We start from the raw sequence: 16,951 nt of genomic DNA on the forward strand, positions 1-16,951 counted from the left end.
CAAGCAGGCTTGACAGAACAAAGTCAAGGTCCTGAATATATTCTTCACCTCCTGGGGGATTGGCTGGACTCTGGTCCAGCTTAAGTAATGGAGGTGTTTGGCGTTGAGAAACCTCAGCAACATTGGCCTTATCATAGCTAAGGTCTCAGCCTGGGTCCCTGCCTGAGCTAGCGCAGCCATGCCTGGCCATGTCCCTGTCTGGCCATGTACCCCGTTATCTAAATCCTTATCCTGACCTGCTCTGATCTTTGTGCTTAGGTACTTCAGGGCTGCTCCTCTGCTGGCGAGGCCACTGCGCCTGCCTGCCCTGCTGTGACTCATCTTCCTGCTTCCTCTCTTTCCAGGCAGCCTGCCCTTGCTGCCCCTAACAAAGGGCCCACTTGGCTCACCTTGCCCCTCTCTCTAGTAGGCAGAGGCTGTTTCCCATCTACCAGCACAGAAAGAATAATTTCTGAAAATATCTGAGATGCTAAACATCAGGACAACCAAGTTTCCTCACTTGCTCGTTTTATCCACACTCTTACCAAGTCCCACAGGAACGTACACTCAGGCGTGTTTCTACGCTGATTCGTGTTTGGTATTGTGTGAGTTTTTTACCCCATTTGGAACAGCCACGTCATTTTTGTGTCCTCCTTCTACCTCTCTGCCCAGACAGAACCTGAACCCATCACTCCTGAAGTTGCTCTTGTCCAGTCTGCAGGCCACAACAGATATGCAGAAGGATAAGTAGGCTGTGAGGATCTTGCTGGAGACATGAAGACCTTCAGCCTAGAGGCTTCCAAAGCAAAAACAATTTGACAACTTAGAAGACTCATGAGATTCTTTTCCCCAGTATTACTTCTTTAATTACCATTTGCACCAGTACATCTTATGCTTTATATACATATATCTTTAATTTTTGCTTCTTCAGCTTTTCAAATACATAATATATTATCTCCAGAATACTAAGACGATACAGAAGAGGCTCCTATTCAGTTGTTAATTGGTGCCATGAACTTCCTTGGTTGGGGAATTGATACATAGTTGAAATGACAGGACCTCACTAGGATGTGAGTTAACAAAAAGAAGACAAAACAAACTGCCAACCCAGCAGAATCTGTGATGTTGCTTGCAGACGACAGCCACCCACGGGTTCAAGAGGCAGGGAGTTGAAGTACAGCGAGACTGCAGGAGTGACTATGAAGGTAGAGGAGGGCTGGCAGGGGGAAACATCAAGAGAGCCAGGGAATCAGGGTTAAATGACTATACTTAAAATACATCCAAGAGCAGTCTGGTCCCCACTTCCACAAGTGGAACTGCAGCAGCTTTAGAGCTATTTCAAGAATGTTGCTCCCCAGAGGGATGATCTAAGTGAAACTGTCTCCAAAATGCCCAACTGTAGCCAGACAAAAATGACAAAATACCTTTGCCAATACAAGGTGCATATGTCTAACTACTCTTTTAAAAACCTCACCAGAAAATTTTTGCCCCAAGGGAAACATTTCCTTGTGAAGGTGTGCCGGAGACACAAAAGTGTTGCTGTGTTGAGTGTTCAAAACAGGAGGAAGCTTTCCAGCAAAGCACCAAAGCCCTAGTGTTCCAGTAACTGGGTACAGCTGTACCCAGAGTCACTGAGACCACCTTCCCAGGTAGTGTTTTGGCTTCTGCGCCAGCACGAAGGGTAGCAATGCAGCATTGTGAGGTTTCCAGCCTGCCCTGTGAGTTTGCCCAGAGCGATCAACAGACTTACACCCCAGATCACATCCACAGCTGTTGAAGATGTAGCGTCCACAATGAAGGGCCTCAGGAAACTCTCCCAAAGGAAATAAGTAGAAAGTCGTGGCTTTTTACCTTTTTCTAACTCCCTTAACCACACAGGAAATAGAGGGGGCTTGGACATATTAAAAAAAACAATAATAAAAATCTAAGTTCCAATAACCAGCTCACATCCCTGGAAGTTGGACTCAGAAGAAAAATCATAATAAGGAACACAGGTGAGAGAATTTTGCTCCCACAGATCTCAGGATTGAGTCTATTATACATTTCTTGCTCAAATGAGTGAGTTGAAAAGGAGAAGGAGACTGTCCCTTCATCACAGAATAATGTATTGTCCCACCATAATTCTTACTGTAGATATGCAATACTTGTAACACAGTGTCAAGTTACAATACAAGGCCAGGGCTCAGGATAGTGATGCAGGAACATGAAATGCTGAGTGGTGGGAATCACCTGGTTGTCATCTAGTGCAACTAACTACCAAATTGTAAAAACAGGGCTTTTTTTTTCTTAAAGCTATTTTCCAGTTAAAACAGCTCAGTGACAGTGAGGCCTCTGCCTGGGGAGAAAGGAGTTAAAATGAATGAAGTTCCTCCAGTGAACCTGCAAAGCCAAATCAGGAGCCTCGAGATGGGGTGCCCACCTGGAACTACAGCGCAACGGCAGCAGCAGGTCTACTCAAGGACTTGCATGACTCCTCCCACAGGAGCATGAGGACATGCAGCACTACCAAGAATTGCACCAAAGACAGAAGAGTGGCGTGTGCATGGGGAGGGTCACTCCTCACCACAGATGTCATTAATCCGAGAGGACTTTGTGTCGGGACAAGATCTATATCCTTAGAGGTTCCATTTAGCAGGTGTAGCCAAATGCAGCTGTCCTCAGCGCCGCAAGCTGTAGGGGCTGCAGTCACTACTGAAAGCAGCCACAAAAAGCAACAGCCTAGCCAGAGAAAATCTGAAGGACAAGGAACTCAGAGGCACCTACCCAGCCTCCTCCTGTACCCACTTTCTTGCTTTTCCTGTATGGAAAGACAGGGAAAAAGAGCTAGGATATACCACATAATGGCCAAGTGGATGGAGGAGGTAAGGCTACATCTTTCCTCCTTGTCCATCTTGGGAGGAGTCAGTATGTTCTCTTTTAGGTTCAGTGGGATCAAAAATAGTAAGTTTAAGTGAAGGCCTGATCTAAAAATGAAGGATTGTCCCAATGTGATTGAAGACTAGAGAGGTTTGTACCCCCTCTGATCCCATTTGGTGCCTCTAGGTCATTAATTTGTCCCATTCCACTGCTTTGATCATTCAGAACTGGACCCAGTTGGACTGCTGAGGAGCCTGATTGGGAACAGCACTGAAACAAAAAATAAAGGAAAATCAAATGAGCAGATCCAGTAAGACTTCTTAACTTCTGGTTCCTCCCACACCCATCAGGATACTACCCTTCTTGTGTTCCATTCATCACAGTTTACCTGGATGCAGTGCTGAAGTCTCCCCAGAGGTCTGTGGTAGCTGATACTGGTGCCTTGGATGCAGCTGCAGGAGCATCTAAGTCTAAAAGAACATCTAAGGCAGAAAAGAGAGAGGGAGAAAAAAATACATCAGCTTATCCAGAATACTCTGCAGGCATTTTAACTGTCACCTTAAATAAACTACTGGATGCAGGGGCAGAAAATCTTTGAAGGGACTCCAGCCTTCCCTGCAGAAGTCAGACTTTTTGAGGGATTTGTTATAACAACATCTCCTTTTGCTGAATGTGCACACCTCCAGCTAACACTGCAAGGGTCTTCACTCATCACACCACTTGGCACATTTGTCACCTATTACCTCCCCCAGCAGACATAAGGCTCAGACTCAGCCGAAGCTCAGCAATCGTAACAGCTGCCAACAGGCACCACCTTAACAGTACAAACCATGCACTGGGACCACATGAGCCCTACTCAGAGGCTTGTGGCTTCTTCTCACTCAAACCTGTGGACAGCACTGATGAAGTCTGCCTTCACAAAGGGATCGTCAGCTCTCCAGAGACCCCTGCATGGCCACACTTTTAGCACAATATCTAGAAGACTGCAGCAACCTCTTTGTTACAGAATCAAAAGATGGTTTAAGTTGGAGGGGATCTCCAAAGATCTTCTCATATAATCCCAGTGCCATGCTATTAGCAGGGACATCTTGCACTAAATCAGGTTACTCAAAGCCCCATCCAATCTGGTCTTGAACACTTCCAGTGAAGGGGTATCCACTGCTTCTCTGGGCAACCTGTTCCAGGGTTTCACCACCCTCATGGTAAAAATTCCTTCTTTATATCCAATCTAAATCTATGCTCTTTCAGTTTAAGCCTTTACCCTTTGCCCTGGTAAAAAGTCTTTCTCTGTCTTTCTTACAGGCTCTCTTTACATAGTGAATGATCTCCCCAGAGCCTCGTCTTCTCCAGGCTAAACAACCCCAACCCTCCCAGTCTTTCTTCACAGGAGAGGTTTTCCAGCCTTCTGACCACTCCCATGGCCCTCCTGTGGACTCGGTACAACAGGTCCAGATCTTTCTTGCACTGGGGACACCGGAGCTGCCAAAGAGCCCAAGCCCTTGGGACACACCATGTCTCAGAGGGCACTGCTGGCACTAGGCTGAACGCAGGTTTGCTGCAGCGGCACCCTGCCAGTGTCTTACAAACTGTTGGCTCAGGGCTAAGGTTTACCTGCATTGCTGGCATTACTGGATTTCTGCACAGGTGGTGGTGTGACATGGTTGGCAATGGCTGTGGAAGAAGGGGGAGGTATAGGAGGGACTGCAGTTTTGCCTCCTGGTGGGGGTGGCAGCAGGCTTAGGCCCCCTGATCCAGACACACGGGGCTTGGCTGTTCCTCCTTTCTTTGACGTCATGTTCTGTATTTAAAAACAAACAAAAAAAGGAAGTGTAAAGAAGAGTCTCCATCGGCACATCCAGAGAAAAAAGGAGGGCAAACTGGTCTGCTTACCCCAATGTTTAGTTTGATGGTCTGCCCTTCCTTAAACCCTAAGTCTAATTTGGGACGTGTGTCAGCTTCCTGGGACTCCTTGGAGATTTCAGTCTCTTGCTTCACCCACCTAAAAAGAGAGGAAAACATAAGACCATGTGGCAAAAAGGAACAGTGTTTTAGAAAAATGTGTGGTTTCTCTCTCCATCCCACCATACTACTTTGCCTTGTCAAACCAGCTACATCCCTACTCCTGGTGTGACACAGCACATGGCTGAGACCACCACAAACCCAAGAGGCTGTTTAACACTGCACCTGGAGCATCACAGGACCTAAGCTTAAGACTTACAGATCTGACCCTACAGGGGCTCTCAGCCTGCATGACAGCTGGCAGCACACACCAGTGTCCCTTGCCAGCACAGGGCTTCAGAGCCACCCCAAGGAAACCTGTGCTGAATGAACATGCACCACCACCCACAATGTTCTACAGGCCAGAGGAAAAACAGCATTCCAGAAAAGCAAAACTCACTTGAAGTGATCCTGCAAAGAGACGTTGAAGTCAAAGGCATCACCCCGATCCGTGAAGCCAATGCCTATAAAAGCACTTCGTCCTAGCAAGGAGACAGGGGGAGTTACTGGAGGTGCCCTGCAACTGGGCCACAAATCCCTCTGCTTGTCCTAATCTACTCTGTGCTACCTCTCTCTGACACACCTGCAGCTGGATGCCAGCACCTCACAGCAGTTCACTGTCCCTAGCCTTCAGGATGCACCCTTCTTCCCACAGGGCATGCTTGGAAACCAAATGTTCCTTCCCAGCCCAGCCCCTGGACCCTGTGCAATGCAGAGAACCTCCTCTGTCTACCTTGCCCTCAGAACACTCCAAGCACACACACACCGTCTTTTCAGCATTCCCAACACCATTTTCATCCTCCTGGCACACTCCCAGCTCCACCTGTTCTCTTCCACCCCCAGCACTTGGCACGTACATTGGCCCCCAACTCACCAGTCCCATCTTGAATTCGAATGACAAAGTAGCGGCTGGAATCTGCCACAGTCTCCACTGCAATACCAGGGTATTGATCTATAGGAGCCTGGGCAAAAAGTTCTCCTGCAGACAAAGAATCAGGTGTGAAGAAGAGCGACCCCTTCCTAAAGGTGGCCAGGGCTGCCACACACAGCTCTGGGCAGGCTTAGAAACAGCTCAGGGGCAGCAATCACAGTCGCAGCCTTGCCAAGGCACAGCCTTTCCCTTACCTGAAACCTTGTCCTCCAGTTTGATGTAAGCAATTTTGCCTTTGGAGGTGACACGAAGCCGCCCTGTCCAGTCTGGATGGTCCAGTTTCCAGTCAGATGCCCTGAAAGGAAGAGCAGCTGATGGCTGACCATGGTCAACCTCGCCAATTCTGCCCAGCCACCTCAGCAGAAGTCTCTGCTCCCAAACCCTCAACCCCTGCAGCTGTGTCATTCCATTTCCCTCCCCAAATAAGACAGGGGGTCTCAGCTCCTCTCTTGTTGCTACCAATGGACACACGACTCTGACTGGCACATCTGGGCAAAGGGAAAGAGACACAGTCCAGAGAGCATCAACTCCTCACCTCTATAAGCTTGCAAAAGAGGGGAGATAGAAGCCCAGAAACTCACTTGAACAGGAAATCCACAAAAGAGACTTGTGAGCATTGGGAAGACCCCAAAAATTAATTAGTAACATGCTGAAAAGACACTCCACTATTCTACCCGATTGCTGTAAAATAACAGAGTACTTCTGAGCCCAGAGGCAGCTGACTTACACCAGGCAACATACACACACAGATATTTTGACTGACCCATCACATTCTATGCTGCATATTCTTGTGAAGGAAAAAAAAAAAAAAGGAAAGAGAAAAAAACAACCTAAGCATCACACAATATTCTGAGCTGGAAGGGACTCACAAGGATCACTGAATCCAACTCCTGGCCCTGCACAGGACACCTCAAAAATGACACTCTGTGCCTGAGAGCATTGTCCAAATGCTTTCTGAACTCTGGCAGGCTTGGTGCTGTAAAATCTACCGGATTTTATCACTGGAAACAAACATCCCTGGCCAGGCACAACATCCGCCTACAGTCTGCCAGGTTCAGGGAGTCCACAAACCCGCTTCTCCGGCAGGCCTGTGGGCACATCTTACAAAGTCACACTCGGCTGCTTTTGGCTGACCAGAGACGACATTTCTAACTGCTGGTCCTGCAGCCTCGTCTTAAAAATCACCCCGAATTCCTCCTGCTTTCCTCCCCGCCACTGCGAGAGCCACCGGGCCAAATCCAACGTGCCGATATAGCACATTAGCGTCACATCCCAGGGAGCCCAGCAAAGCGGGAGCAGACGTCAGCTCTGCCTGGGAGAGCCGGCTGCGCCCTCACCTCCTGCCCCTGATTAACAGAGCAGCCCCTGCTCCTCCCCAGCACGGAGCGGAGGCTCCTCTACCTCCAGGCGCTGACCACCTGCCCACGAGAGGCAACTCCAGCTCCTCCAGAGCTCGGCTGGAAGGGCTCAGGGGACGGCCAGACCTGCCCGCGACCGCAGGACGCGGCTTTGCCGAGGGGCGAGGCCGGGCCACGGCATGGTACGGCCCAGCCGCCGGCTGCCCTGCGGGCAGGGGCTGAGGCAGAACGGGCCGCCCAGGGGCGATGGCGGGCGCCGCACGCTCCCTCACCTGTACCCGCGGTTGGAGGTGCGCGGCGGGATGCGGTAGACGTTGACATCGGGCTTCACGCAGAGAACGGACTCGTACTCCAACTCGGCCGCCGCCATGTCGCCTCCGAAGCCCGGCGAGGAGCGAGCGGCGGGAGCTTAGCGACCAGCGGCGCTGCCCACCGCCATCTTTGATGAGGGCAGACACCGCCTGCGGGCGCCGGCGCGGCCGAGCTACACGCCGGCCACGTCGCGGAAGCGCATGGAGCCATCTTGGATGCTGGCAGCGGGGAGCGGGGGTGGGAGGGCGCCATCTTGGAGCCGCCCCTGACACAGCAGCGGCGGCCGGCGCCATCTTGGGGCCTGGCAGGTGCCGCGGCGGGGCTGGCGCGGCCATCTTTGTTTGGGGCGCCTTGCCCGTGGCGGGAGGAGCGGGGCTCGTTGTGCCGCCGCAAGGTATGGAGCCGCTCGTCTGGATCCGCCGGGGGCTGCTCCCCTGCCGCCCTGGGGGCTAAGTGTTAGTGTTCCTTCTGTGCTGCGGGGATTAGCAAGCTAAAAAGGAAATGCGGCACAAAGCGCCACAGGTTTTGCTGCTGGAAGTGATGGAAATGCCAGCTATGCAAAGCTGAGTTTCAGGAGTGGGTCTTCCCTGAAAATGTGGCCAAAGTAGGGGTGTAGATACTAGTTTATTTATCAATAATGATAAGGCTGGCGGCATTTAAACCATTCTTTTAATGGTGGCTTCTCAGTGGAGACTGGTGTTTAAGTTTAGTCCTGTGCAGCGTCCTGTGATTGAGTCCTGTGACTGAGTCTCAAAAAGTACCAGTATTTACTCTAAAAAGTGGAAGAAAAGGCATAAGAAAAGTTTAAAAATCACGTAGAACCATGTCTGAGCATTCCATGTCAAACATTGGAATGGGCTGCCTAGGGGGGGGTGGCGGAGTCCCCATCCCTGGAGGTGTTGAGGCAAAAATAATCAAAATAATCACCGAAACATAACTAAGTTTGAGGGTTTGGGTTTTTTAGGTTTGTTGTGGTGATGGTGGAGTTTTCTTCGTTTGTTTGCAGCATTGTTTTTGTTTTGTTTTGTTTGCTTGTTTTCCCAGTAGGGAGTAGCATTAGTTAATGCAGACAGAGCCATTCCCAGCCATGGCTGTGTAGTCATCATTCTCTATATTTTTTCTTGTTCTATAACTTTTTAAGATCAAGGGCCAGTACAGCATTCGGAATTCAAGAAGAAACTTACATTTACCTTTTGGATAGAGTTGCTCGTTGACCTAATTTTTCAGTAGAACTTCCTGCAGTGACTGCTAAGGTTTTCTATTGAGCACTAATAACTTAACCAGGAGTACACCCCTCCATGAGCGTAGTTATGGTTGCTTTTCCGAGTTCAATGATTCACAATTAGCAGTATTAAATTTCACATCCCTCTTTACAGTGCTGTCATTCAGCGTGCCACAGTCCTCCTACAGTCCCTCTAGAAGGAGACCATCTCGGATGAGGGAGTGGCAAAGGGCCAACTATTATAAGGCATGTGAGGAAAGACTCACAAGCAGCACCAGAATGCTGGAATACATTTCCCATTCAATTCCATTGAGACGTAACCAACAGAGAAGGTAACATTCTTCTGCTTGGTTCAAAGAAGCATCTCTGGACCACAAAAAATAAAAAGCACTGCCAATAATCACTGATTTTTTTATTTTTTTTTTTTTTTAAGGATTCAGCAGAGAGGTTGAAATCTTGAAATAGAAAATATTTAACCTGGAGGATAGAGCAGGTTAAGGACCTTCATGCAAAGTAGGGCTTGACTGACAGGTCCCGTGGTGGTGACCAGGCCATGCATCCCTCAGCCAAGAGGAGCCATAGGAGTAAGCTCCTATTTGCACTGCCTGTCTGGGCCCGAGGAGTCCCCCTGGCAGGATGGCAGCTGAGAATAAGATGAAGCTACAGGAACTTTCCTGGCAGGCTGCTGACAGCCTGTCTATCTTTGTGGGTACAGCTCAGCCCTGGCCTGTCTTCCTTTTTCTGGTTTTGTGTTGGAGGCAGCATCTGTGTCTTTCACAGACACACTCAGGAGCAGAAGTCTGCTCTGTCACGGTTCATTTTTCAAACCAAAACCAAAATACTGAAGCTGGTTCTTGTATGTCTAGGCTTTGTCATTTCTGCTAGCAGTCTTGATTTCCCAACTTGTGAGGGGCGAGGGGGAACCCCCTTGTTAAACATTAGCAATGCCTTGCCCTGAAAGTCTTCCATTTTTATTGTCTTGCCACATTTTGTGCAAATCAGCATTTCAGTTAACCACTTCTAACTTTTCGTCAGTCGAGTTCGTTTTTAAAAATTAGACTTTTAATGCCCTGGAAAGTAAAAGGCAGATTAAAATCCTTTTGTCATGACCAGTCATGGTTTGCTGAGTACAGTGTTCTGTATTCGATGACGTAAACTGTCTCAAGCTGGGACCGAAGCTGACCCGGATTGGTAAGAATCCTAGAAATGGGATTAGCTAGGTGAACCTGCTGACCTGGTAAGACATAGAAGTGGTTAAAAGACAGTAACAGATCAGACATTCACAGTGACATGGCAGGGTTTGGATTTAGGACTTAGGAATTACTTCCAGCAAAGGTCACACTGTGTCAACGGGCAAGATGTCATTCAGTTGTCTTACAGAATATAGTAAAGTATATGTCTGTGATTATCATTCCTGTGCTTCCTATTAATATTTTATTTAGAACACTATTTTATTTTGATAGTTTTGAGAAACTTCCTGAGGTTTGACGCTCTATTTTATGAGCAGATGATATCTAAATCTTGAAATGATATTCAAATGAGTCATTTTATCAGGCTGAAAGAACACACTTGGCTCACACATGCGCATGCAGGGGAAAAAAAATGCAGTTCCTAAAATGTCATGTGAGAGTTTTTTCAGTCACTCCAGAGACAGGATTGATGGTACTTGCTCCAACACACTGAAATAACTGCTTCACTCGGGTAGGTATCATAAACTTGAGAATTTTGCTTTCCTTGTCTACTTGCCATTTATTATTCTTCGCTCCTGAAAACCTCTCTCCCTCCTCCAGTTCCCTCTTCCATTTTCAAACCACATTGCAGCCTTTTTAGCACCCTGGAAAACATATTGTGGGCAGTATCTTCTAATTGATTCATCCCTCAGTTTACTTTGGAGTAGGACTTGCATTACTATTTTACAGCATTCCTTGTTTCCCCATCCTCTTCATACCATTTTCTGTAGCTATAGGGAGGCAGCAGGGTTCAACCATTGCAGCACTTTTTGCCAGTTGTTCCTCTAAAAGTTGCTTCTACATGGATCAGCAAGACCACAGAAAATGGAACAAACTTGGGAGAATTTTAAATTAAGCCTCCAGCTTTAAGTTAAGCATTCCAGTAACTTCTTTCATAGCATTCCTTGCAGGTCACCCTCACTTACAAGTCTCTTAGCAGATATTACCAAAAACCGGTAAATCGCAATGTTTGTTAAAATTGTTTATCTAACTTTCTTCATTGTGAAACAGTTTGAACACTTAGGCATCGCTCCACTTTCAGACTGTATGTTATGCAAGAATGAGATTGATTATTTGAATTTTTTTTAAAACAGTATTTATATTTAGTCCTGCATACAACAGTCTCAGGCTGGTATTTAAGTACTAGCATAATAGAGGTTAAAAAAGGGTCAGTTGTCTTATTTATGCCTTCCCAGTTGCTTCTGCAGGGTGTATTCAGCTCTTCCCTATTCAGTTTCCTTGCATTTTGGTAATATTTGAGACCTTTCAGTAATACAACTGCCTTCATCAATTCAGCAAGGGTTTAGTTAACAGGAATTTTATAGACAATTCTATTAATGCCTAAAGGATGAAGATCAGGGGCTTTTTTTCTCAGTGCTGTCTTGGCTTTGCTGGTTTTCTTTTCCTTTCTAAATTTACTAATTCCAAGAATAATTGAGCAATTAACATTGTTCCTCTACTACGGTCATAGTTTTAAAATATCACTTAAGTGTGCTGTAGGTCAGCTTCATTGTCTTACAGTAAAACACCACATATCTAAAATGGCTCAAGAACATTACTCTGGATATCCATTTTTATTTCTACAGGTAAATACCTGTCTGTTCTTAAACATTCATTTTTTGTCTTTCATAGAATCTTAAACTGTTATTGTCTTGCATTTCTCCTAGTCAAGATAAGCCTTCCAAGGAACCAGCAGACAGCTCAGAACACATGCAAAGGAAAAGGAAGTGGTCGTTGGCACTTCCCTAAAATATCCCTTAGCCAAAAGAGTTGATGTCCTATTCTATTTGTAAAGTTCAGAAAGTGAAGCAGGGTTATTTTAAAAAGACAGGCGTTGCTTTCTTAATTTAAATGTACTTCACCAGTTATGCCAGAAGAAATCACTCATTTAAAAGAAACTGGAACTAAAAATGCTGATTTGCTTTTCTGAAGCAGGAAGTCAATCAGGAAACACCTGGGGACAGCACGGCCACATGAATAGAGATCTCCACTTTGGAGACTAAGAAGAACCAGATGGAAATCAAAGGGATGATGTAGATAGGAGAACGTAACTCTATAGAGCTCCCTGTTTGAATAGCAGGCTTATGTAACAGCCATCACGAGAATGATGAAGGTGTACAATGGGCACACTAGTAACAAATTTGTGTAGGCCAATGCCTTTTGGACCCTGACAGCTCTGTACTGTCACCTGACTCAGGAATGCTTCAGTAAAGATTAAGAGAAGAATTTGGAGAGGAGGATCACAGAATCACAAGGTTGGAAGAGACCTTCAAGATCGAGTCCAACCCATGCCCTAACACCTCAGCTAGACCCTGGCTCCAAGTGCCACATCCAATCTTTTTTTAAACACATCCAGGGATGATTAATCCATCACCTCCCTGGGAAGACTATTCCAGTACTTTGTCACTCTTCCCATAAAAATTTTTTTCCTAACATCCAACCTATATTTCCCTTGATGCAGCCTAAGACTGCGTCCTCTTGTTCTGTCAGTTGCTGCCTGCAGAAAGAGACCAAACCTCACCTGACTACAACCACCCTTCAGGAAGCTGTAGAGAGTGATAAGGTCACCTCTGAGTGTCCTTTTCTCCAGGCTGAACAACCCCAGCTCCCTCAGTTGTTCTCCATATGGCTTGTGCTCCAAGCCCCTCACCAGCCTCGTTGCCTCCTCTGGATGTGCTCAAGCATCTCAACGTCCTTCCTAAACTGAGGGGCCCAGAACTGGACACAGCACTCAAGGTGTAGCCTCACCAGTGTGGAGTACAGGGGCAGAATGACCTCCCTGCTCCTGCTGCCCACACCATTCCTGATACAGGCCAGGATTCTATTGGCCTTCTTGGCCACCCGGGCACACTGCTGGATCATGTTCAGCTGCTGTCACCAGTACCCCCAGGTCCCTTTCCTCCTGGGCACTGTCCAGCCACACCGTCCCCAGCCTGTAATGCTGCAGGGAGTTATTGTGGCCAAAGTGCGGGACTCGGCACTTGGACTTACCAAACTTCATCTTGTTAGACTCTGCCCATCCATCCAACCATTCCAGATCTCTCTGCAGAGTCATCCTACCTTCCAACAGATCGACACACGCTCCCAGCTTAGTGTCAACCGCAAATTTACTAATGAAAGACTCAGTACTCTCATCCTTGTCGTCAATAAAAATATTGAACAGAGCTGGCCCCAGCACAGACCCCTGAGGGACACCACTAGTGACTGGCTGCCAGCTGGATGCAGCACCGTTCACCGCCACTCTCTGGGCCCGGCCATCCAGCCAGTTCCTAACCCAGCAAAGAGAGCTCCTGTCCGAGCCACGGGCTGCCAGCTTATCCTGGAGTGTGCTGTGGGAGACAGTGTCAAAGGCCTTGCTGAAATCCAAATGGACAACATCCACAGCCCTTCCTGCATCCACCAGATGGGTCACCTGGTCACAAAAGGAGACCAGGTTGGTCAAACATGACCTACCTCTCCTAAACCTGTGCTGGCTGGGTCTGATAGCCTGGCCGTCCTGTAAAGTGCTGTGTGATGACACCCAGTATAAACTGCTCCATGACCTTACCGGGTACTGAGGTCAGGCTGACTGGCCCATAATTACCAGGATCCTCCTTCCCACCCGTTTTGTGAGGGAGTGTCACATTGGCCAGTTTCCAGTCATCTGGAACCTCACCAGTGAGCCAGGACAGTTGGTAAATGATGGAGAGCAGCTTCGCAAGCTCGTCTGCCAGCTCCCTCATCACCCTGGGATGGATCCCATCTGGTCCCATAGATTTATGAACATCCAAGCAGTTTAGCAGTTCTCTGACTACCTCCTCTGGGATAACAGGGGGATCATTCTGCTCCCTGACACCATCTACCAACCCAGGAGGACAGTTGTCCTGAGGACAAGCCATCTTCCCACTAAAGACTAAGGCGTTAAGCACCTCTGCCTTTTCATCTGCAGTTAGTAAATTCACTGCCTCATCCAGTAGAGAACAAAGGTTGGTCTTACCCTTCTTTTTGCTGTTAAAATATTTATAAAAACATTTTTTATTATCCTTTACAAAAGTTGCCATTTTAAGTTTGAATTGAGCTTTGGCCTCTCTAATTTTTTTCCTACATGCCCCAGCAATCCCTTTACATACTTCCCGAGAGGCCTAATCCTCCTTCCAAAGATGATACTTCCTCTTTTTTTTCCTTAGTTCCTCCAAAACCTCCTTGCCCATCCTCCTCTTATTTAACAGTAGGAGGCATGGGAGTCCTGTGACTGCTGGCGGGCCTCCCTCAAGAATGGAAGGGCGGAATTCCACCAGTCTATCTCCCTTTCACTTTCCCTAATACTCCTTAGTCTTTCATCTTCCTCCCTAAAGTCGGCCACTAGGGAAAAGAGATCGTTCACCTGTTCACACCACAGGCAGGCTTCTTCTGCAATGCCCCTGGTACCACTGATAAGCCCAAACATTCCGCACAGGAAGGTGTCTGGACAGATGCGTCCTTTTTGGAGGGTTCTATTTAGCTACATACACTTTTACTAACTACAGTTTTTGATAGTGTAAAAACCATTACAAAAAAAACCAAACAAAAACAAACAAACAAACAAAAACAAAAAAAAACCCAACAAAACCAAAAAACCCCACACCAACCCCCAAACCAACCAACCAACCAAAACACAACAAACAATAAACTAAAAACCCCACTAGCAGGAGGAACCCTGCAACCCTGCCTGCTTACCCTTGCTGCTTGCCCTGCCTGTGCAAACTGCCGTGCCACATCCCTTTTTGCCCGCTCCTGTTTGCCGCACTCTCTAGAGCCCTCTTTTAATCACCCTTCCCCTCTTTTAATCACCCCCCTGCCCTGCGTGGCTCACAAGAACCAAGGATGCAAATTGCCACACATTAATTTGTTTTCTGTTTTGTAGCTGCAGAATGCCTCAAGACCTAGGCAATAGCAGTTCACTGGAACAGGCTGCTGTGTATTATGCATCAGAATCAATTGTCTCCATGGCTGTCTTCACCCTTGTTTTCATCATAGGTATCCCTGGCAATGGGTTGGTGATCTGGATAGCTGGTCTGAAAATGAAAAGGTCTGTGAACACTATCTGGTTCCTAAACCTTGCTGTGGCTGACGTAATGTGCTGCTTGTCCTTGCCATTCTCCATTGTTCACCTGGCCCTTCATGAACACTGGCCCTACGGCTGGTTCCTCTGCAAAGTCATTCCATCAGTCATGATCTTCACCATGTTTGCTAGTGTATTCCTACTCGTGGCCATCAGCATTGATCGGTGCCTCCTGGTGATGAAACCTGTCTGGTGTCAGAACCACCGAACAGTAAAATTTATATCACTAATATGCAGTGGCATTTGGATGCTGGCCTTCATTTTCTGCTGCCCTGTCCTCTACTACCGTGAGACAAGCACTTACGATGGCATAACAGAGTGCAACTACAATTTTGGAGTTGATGATTACACAGATGATTCTGCAGATGCATTTGTAAACGTGTCTGTAAATGAGTTATGGGAAGAGTACTCAACCTACAATGGTAGTGACTTGTGGGGAGATACCAATGAGGGTAATTATTCTGTACCCCTTGCCTCGATGGTAATAAACACCACTAGGGCTGTCTTTGGCTTTGTGCTCCCCTTTGGCATAATGGCAGTTTGCTACGCCCTCATTGCTTTCAGAACACATGCAAGTCAGTTTAGCAAGCCACACAACAGGACACTGCGAACAGTTGTGTTCGTGGTAGCCGCATTCTTCATCTGCTGGGCTCCATACCACGTAGTTGGGATTCTCCACATTGTACCTAGTCTTGGAACAGGAGTGAAGGAGTCACTGATCCTGTGGGATCACCTCTCTATAGCACTTGCATATGCCAACAGCTGCATCAACCCTCCGCTTTATGTTTTTGTGGGACAGAACTTCAGAGCAAAGGTACGGCTGTCAGCGCAAAGAATCTTGGAAGGTGCCTTTAGCGAGGAACACACACCTTCAACCCTTCACAGAAGCCAGACTTCAGCAGAGAAGAACCTTAGCAGCATCTTGTAATGCAGCACTTCCTACCACCAGTGTAGAAAGGCCAAGCTGCAGCGCTGCACCATCAATCACTCTCCACTTAGCAGGTGGTTTTGCTCCAATGTTTGATTAATCTGCAGCTCCAATGCAGGACACTGCAATCATTCAGCTCAGGACAGATAACCCCCTTTATATCCTACACTAGAGAGATGTTAAGTGGAAGCACCAAGAGTAATAATTTGAGGGACGACTGGTGAAGCAGAAGACACAGTATTTTAACCTACACAGACTATTTTAAGAAAGCAGGGCTGGCTACAGATTTGTGGTGGGAATCATGTAGCTGAACCTCTCAACTGATATAAGAATGTCATGTTATTTGCATATGTCTGTATTCTACATCTGTCTCTGATAAAGTGCAGATAAAACTAACTTGGATATTGCTCCTTGGAAGGTAATCCCATCTTTCCTCTGACTCTACTAGGGCTCTGAGGTTATGTGTAGGAATATCTGAAGATTTCCCTAGAGGGTACTGCTACATTTCCTTACAGCCATGCACTAGAACAGCACTTACCCCAGTCAGCTGCACTGAACTTTTTGTGCCCTGGTAAATGCCCAATCTATTCCTTCGTCCTGGCAAATCCATGACTGTATGGTAGTAACTGGTCAATGCACACGCTGTACCTGTGTTCATCAGCATGTGCACACTCGCTGTCTCCCCAACACTCCCTCCACCACCAGAGTCCAAAAACTCCCTTTTAGGGAAGCATCTTGAGATTATCCAAATGTACCTACTGCATTTTGAGATGGCACATGAGCAGAATTTGAGCAGCTGCAGTCACTGATGACCCAGATTGGGTGATTGCTGGACTATCAACCATTTGGCAAAACCCTGGAACTGAGAAGGGATAACCTCCAATCTGATCCCAAGAAGGTGGGGAATGACCATGCTGTGGCTCTGTCACATCAGGCTCCCTTTACAAGAGATGTGCTTCTTACGTCTTTCCAGTGGAGAAAAAGCTTCATCCAGTCAGGCTATTTGGGGTGTTCCCAAGGTTGAATGTTCCCTGCTCCTGGAAAGCAGAAATGTATTT

The 16,951-nt window shown here is 47.3% G+C and overlaps 2 protein-coding genes across 4 annotated transcripts; one reads left to right on the forward strand and one right to left on the reverse strand.

The window, feature by feature from the left end:
- Positions 1 to 819: 819 nt before the first annotated feature.
- Positions 820 to 7,583, reverse strand: NECAP1 (NECAP endocytosis associated 1). The gene is made up of 8 exons (XM_040056515.2): positions 7,395 to 7,583; positions 5,959 to 6,059; positions 5,708 to 5,812; positions 5,234 to 5,315; positions 4,726 to 4,834; positions 4,447 to 4,633; positions 3,224 to 3,317; positions 820 to 3,105 (listed from the first exon to the last, which is right to left on the reverse strand). Exons 1-8 carry the CDS (start codon positions 7,490 to 7,492, stop codon positions 3,057 to 3,059), a joined length of 825 nt encoding a protein of 274 aa, XP_039912449.1. The 5' UTR covers positions 7,493 to 7,583; the 3' UTR covers positions 820 to 3,056.
- A 2,718-nt stretch (positions 7,584 to 10,301) lies between these two features.
- C3AR1 (complement C3a receptor 1) lies at positions 10,302 to 16,271 on the forward strand. 3 transcript variants are annotated; one of them, XM_040056074.1, is made up of 2 exons: positions 10,302 to 10,357; positions 14,881 to 16,271. In XM_040056074.1, exon 2 carries the CDS (start codon positions 14,925 to 14,927, stop codon positions 15,891 to 15,893), a length of 969 nt encoding a protein of 322 aa, XP_039912008.1. In that variant the 5' UTR covers positions 10,302 to 10,357; positions 14,881 to 14,924; the 3' UTR covers positions 15,894 to 16,271. The 3 variants fall into 3 exon arrangements, with proteins under 3 accessions (XP_039912008.1, XP_039912007.1, XP_039912009.1); XM_040056073.1 differs by having other exon boundaries at positions 10,310 to 10,357; positions 14,768 to 16,271; XM_040056075.2 differs by lacking the exon at positions 10,302 to 10,357 and adding an exon at positions 13,693 to 13,850.
- The last annotated feature ends 680 nt before the right edge of the window (positions 16,272 to 16,951 follow it).

Source organism: Hirundo rustica, chromosome 2 (assembly GCF_015227805.2).
Source record: "Hirundo rustica isolate bHirRus1 chromosome 2, bHirRus1.pri.v3, whole genome shotgun sequence".
Taxonomy (NCBI): domain Eukaryota; kingdom Metazoa; phylum Chordata; class Aves; order Passeriformes; family Hirundinidae; genus Hirundo; species Hirundo rustica.

Coding starts and splice junctions, on each gene's coding strand:
- NECAP1 (XM_040056515.2), bottom strand. CDS start 7,492: ATGGCGGCGGCCGAGTTGGAGTACGAGTCCGTTCTCTGCGTGAAGCCC. Junction 6,060..7,394: donor ACCTCCAACCGCGGGTACAG/GTGAGGGAGCGT, acceptor TCTTCCTTTCAG/GGCATCTGACTGGAAACTGG. Junction 4,835..5,233: donor TCTTTGCAGGATCACTTCAA/GTGAGTTTTGCT, acceptor CTCTCTTTTTAG/GTGGGTGAAGCAAGAGACTG.
- C3AR1 (XM_040056073.1), top strand. CDS start 14,775: ATGCCTCAAGACCTAGGCAATAGCAGTTCACTGGAACAGGCTGCTGTG.